Here is a 4,304-nt window from a genome sequence, read left to right on the forward strand (position 1 = left end):
TCTGCTCTCAGGTGTGGAGGGGCTCCTGGGGACTGGCTTTCAGCTCTCGGTACAGGCAGAAACCCGAAGGGTTCTACCCCTTGACTGGTCCTAGGTCCTGCCCTTTACTTCTTACTCATCTTTTCAGTCCCCAGGTTTACATTTCTGGTACATGACAGAGCCAGTATATAAACTGTAATTTTGTATTTGTTGAAAAATAAAGAATCAAAAATGGTAATTATTTACGCAACCTAAAATCCTGTTAGATGATTGAGCTGAAGTAGTGAAGAAGAGGAGAACATACAAGATTCAAATTTCTTTTCTTTTATTGTTTTAGTTTTCAAGATAGGGTGTCCCTGTAACTAGTCTTGGCTGTTCTGTAACTAGTTATGTAGACTACACTGGCCTCAAACTCAAAGAGATCTGCCTTTCTCTGCCTGCGGAGTGCTGGTCATTACTTGCCAAAGGCAAGTCCCATCAGTATCTGTGAGTAAAACAAATGTATTAAGCTGAGTAAGCAGTGTACTAACTCTTCACTAATTTGAACGCATTATTGTTCAAGAATTTGGCTCAATTTAAAAAATGAATCTTAGCTGGGCAATAATGGCAGTTGGGCTCCCAGAGGCTGTGGACTTTTGGGAGGGAGGGTCCCTTACCAGTTGCCCTATGTGCAGCAAATCTCCCAGGATACCTTCTGGTTGTAGTGTCTTCAGGAGTCAGACAAGCTGGTGATCTGCCAAGGTAGAAGGCACCAGGCAGAAGGGGAGTGTAATTCAGGAGGTGCAGATTTTGGGGGCTCATGGGTCCTGAATCCATTGAGCTCCTAGTGGCTGTGGGCCTCTTATCAGTTGCCCTTCATTGAGCAGAACTCCTGTGATTGCCTTAAGGCCATGGTGTCCTGAGGAGTACAGACAAGCTGGTGATCTGTTGGGCAGAAGGCACAGGCCAGAAGGGCTCTATATCACTTTATGATTCAAAATACTCTCATATAAGCAGACTCACGAGGAGACAAAAAATAGTATCTCAGTTCTAAGACCACTGAAAATAATGTGTTTTCTTATGGTTTTATATAACCCCTGTGAGAAGTTCACTCCAGCCTCAATGAGCTGACAAACATTATTATAATATTTATTTTATGTTACAAGTTTTCAGAAAATATTAATAGGCACAGCACATTTTTTTTTTGGTGGGAGACATTTTCTGGAGAGATGCAACCTACATGTTCATCTACCCAACCCAAATGGAAATCGAAAACCACCAATTCCAACTTGTTGAACCAATGAGCTTTATTGGAGTTACACACAGGAGTTCAGGAAGGAGTTAGGAAATGAGAGTCCCAGGGACTCAAAGACAATTGCTATTCTGAAATTTAAAACCAGCATATGATACAGAACATAAGTACTGGACACTAGGAGCAAACTGCCTGGCTCTAGGCATATTTACAGGATAAAGAGCACCCTATCTCGGTGGCTCATGTTGTCAAATCCTCTTTTAAGAAGTAAAATTTGTCCGAGTATCTTTATTTGAGTAAACTGTACCAAATGCTGTCAGTTTCATTAGCAATTTTGAGGCATGTATTTTGTAGCTTCTCTTTGAAATACACCATTTTATTCTCCCAGAACCTTTATATAATTCCACATTCTTCTAGCTTCTCAATTGTGTTTTCATTATGATATATTTGAAAGTGAACAAGTAAAAACTTTTAATGAAATTTTTCCTTCATTGTCATACTTTCAGTTTCTCTCAGTGTAAACTCTGGGTAGTTTCTAAGATTTGAGCAGTAATTAATACCTTCACAAGTTTCATGTACACACACACACACACACACACACACACACACGCACACACACAATAGATCTCTACTGTGCAGCCTCAAGTGTTACAAACAATAGCACATGCCACATTTTTCCAGTGGACATATTTTTTTCTGACTATAAATTTCTAGGTATCTTCTTAGATCTGAGATCTGAGTAAAGACCTTTCCTCATGCATTACATTTCTGTTTTTTGTCCTGTATGCATTCTTTGATGTATTCTAATCAATGAGTCAACAGTAAAAGATTTGTACATTTACTACATTTGTAAGGTCTCTCCTATATGTATTCTTTGATAAATTGTAAGATGACTTCCCTTGGGAATGGATTTTTCTCATTCACTTCATTCATGAAGTTTCATTATTGTATGAATTCTTTGATGAATGCTAAGATTGTTTCTGGCAAAAGAATTCATCACATTCACTATATTTTTAAGGTTTTTCTCTTGCATAAATTCTCTAAAAATTCTAAGACTGCTTTTGCAGGTAAGCACTTGTCACATTCACTACATTTGTAAGGTTTCTCTCCTGTATGAATTTCCTGATGAGTAAGAAGACTGAATTTTTGGGTAAATCAGTAGTCACATTCACATTTGTAAGGTTTTTCTCCTCCATGATTTCTCTGATGTTTTCGAAGATCGCCTTTGTAGGAAAAGCATTTTTCACATTCACTACATTTGTAAGGTTTCTCTCCTGTATGAAATCTGTGATGAAAATTAAGACTGGTTTTGCGGGTAAAGCATTTGTCACATTTACTACATTTGTAAAGCTTCTCTCCTGTATGAATTCTCTGATGAACTATAAGACTTCCTTTATGGGTATAGTGTTTGCCACATTCACTACATTTGTATGGTTTCTCACTTGTATGAATTCTCTGATGAATTGTAAGACTGCCTTTTTGGGTAAAGTGTTTGCCACATTCGCTACACTTGTAAGGTTTATTTCCTGTACGTATTCTCTGATGATTTCTAAGACGATACTCGTCAGTAAAGCATTTGTCACATTCACTGCATTTGTAAAGTTTCTCTCCTGTATGAATTCTCTGATGAACTATAAGACTGCTTTTCCAGATGAAGCATTTGTCACATTCACTACATTTGTAAGTTTTCTCTCCTGCATGAATTCTCTGATGAATAATAAGACTACATTTTTGGGTAAAGTATTTGCCACATTCACTATATTTGTAAGGTTTTTCTCCTGTATGAATTCGCTGATGAATTCTAAGATTGCTTTTCAGGGTAAAAGATTTGTCACATTCACTACATTTGTAAGGTTTCTCTCCTGCATGTATTCTCTGATGAATTCTAAGACGATATTTCTTGGTAAAACATTTGTCACATTCACTACATCTGTAAAGTTTTTCTCCTGTATGAATTCTTTGATGAATATTAAGATCACTTTTGAGGGTAAAGCATTTGTCACAATCACTACATTTATAACCTTTCTCTCCTGTATGAATTATTTGATGAATGATAAGACTGCATTTCTGGATAAAGCCTTTGTCACATTCACTACATTTATAAAGTTTTTCTCGTATGAATGCTCTGATGTCTTCTAAGATCACCTTTACGGGTAAAGCATTTTTCACATTCACTACATTTGTAAGCTTTTTCTCCTGTGTGTATTCTATGATGACTCCTAAGGCCACTTTTGAAGGTAAAACATTTGTCACATTCGCTACATTTCTAAGGTTTTTTTCCTGTATGTATTCTCTGATGTTTTCTAAGATCACCAATTTGGGTGAAGCATTTGTCACATTCACTACATTTGTGAGGTTTCTTTCCTGTATGAATTCTCTGATGTTTGCTAAGATAACCTTTATGGGTGAAGCATTTGTCACATTCACTACATCTGTAAGGTTTCTTTCCTGTATGATTTCTCTGATGAATAATAAGACTGTATTTTTGGGTAAAGTGTTTGCCACATTCACTACATTTGTATGGTTTCTCACCTGTATGAATTCTCTGATGAAGTGTAAGACTGCCTTTTTGGGTAAAGTGTTTGCCACATTCGCTACATTTGTAAGGCTTATTTCCTGTATGTATTCTCTGATGATTTCTAAGACGATGCTTGTCAGTAAAGCATTTGTCACATTCACTGCATTTGTAAAGTTTCTCTCCTGTATGAATTCTCTGATGAATTATAAGACTGCTGTTCCGGATGAAGCATTTGTCACATTCACTACATTTATAAGGTTTTTCTCCTGCATGAATTCTCTGATGAATAATAAGACTACATTTTTGGGTAAAGTATTTGCCACATTGACCACATTTGTAAAGTTTCTCTCCTGTATGAATTCGCTGATGAATTCTAAGATTGCCTTTCAGGGTAAAAGATTTGTCACATTCACTACATTTGTAAGGTTTCTCTCCTGTGTGAACGGTCTGATGCTGTCTAAGCTTGCATTTCTTGTCAAGGCATTAGGAACATTCACTACATTTGTAAGGTTTCTTTCTATTATAAGTTTGTTTGAGCATGAAATTTTGTTTAGAGTCAAAAACTTTATCAAGGTC

General features: G+C 36.7%; 1 protein-coding gene across 1 annotated transcript; it reads right to left on the minus strand.

Moving 5' to 3' along the window:
- Positions 1–2,130: 2,130 nt before the first annotated feature.
- LOC148007191 (uncharacterized) lies at positions 2,131–3,931 on the minus strand (the record flags this gene model as incomplete). Its single annotated transcript, XM_087606033.1, is given in 1 exon segment — positions 2,131–3,931. A coding segment is annotated over 1 exon segment (1,716 nt), but the record flags the coding sequence as incomplete, so codon positions are not given.
- Between the last annotated feature and the right edge of the window lie 373 nt (positions 3,932–4,304).

This window comes from Rattus norvegicus, chromosome 1 (assembly GCF_021556685.1).
Source record: "Rattus norvegicus strain SHRSP/BbbUtx chromosome 1, alternate assembly SHRSP_T2T, whole genome shotgun sequence".
Classification (NCBI taxonomy): Eukaryota; Metazoa; Chordata; class Mammalia; order Rodentia; family Muridae; genus Rattus; species Rattus norvegicus.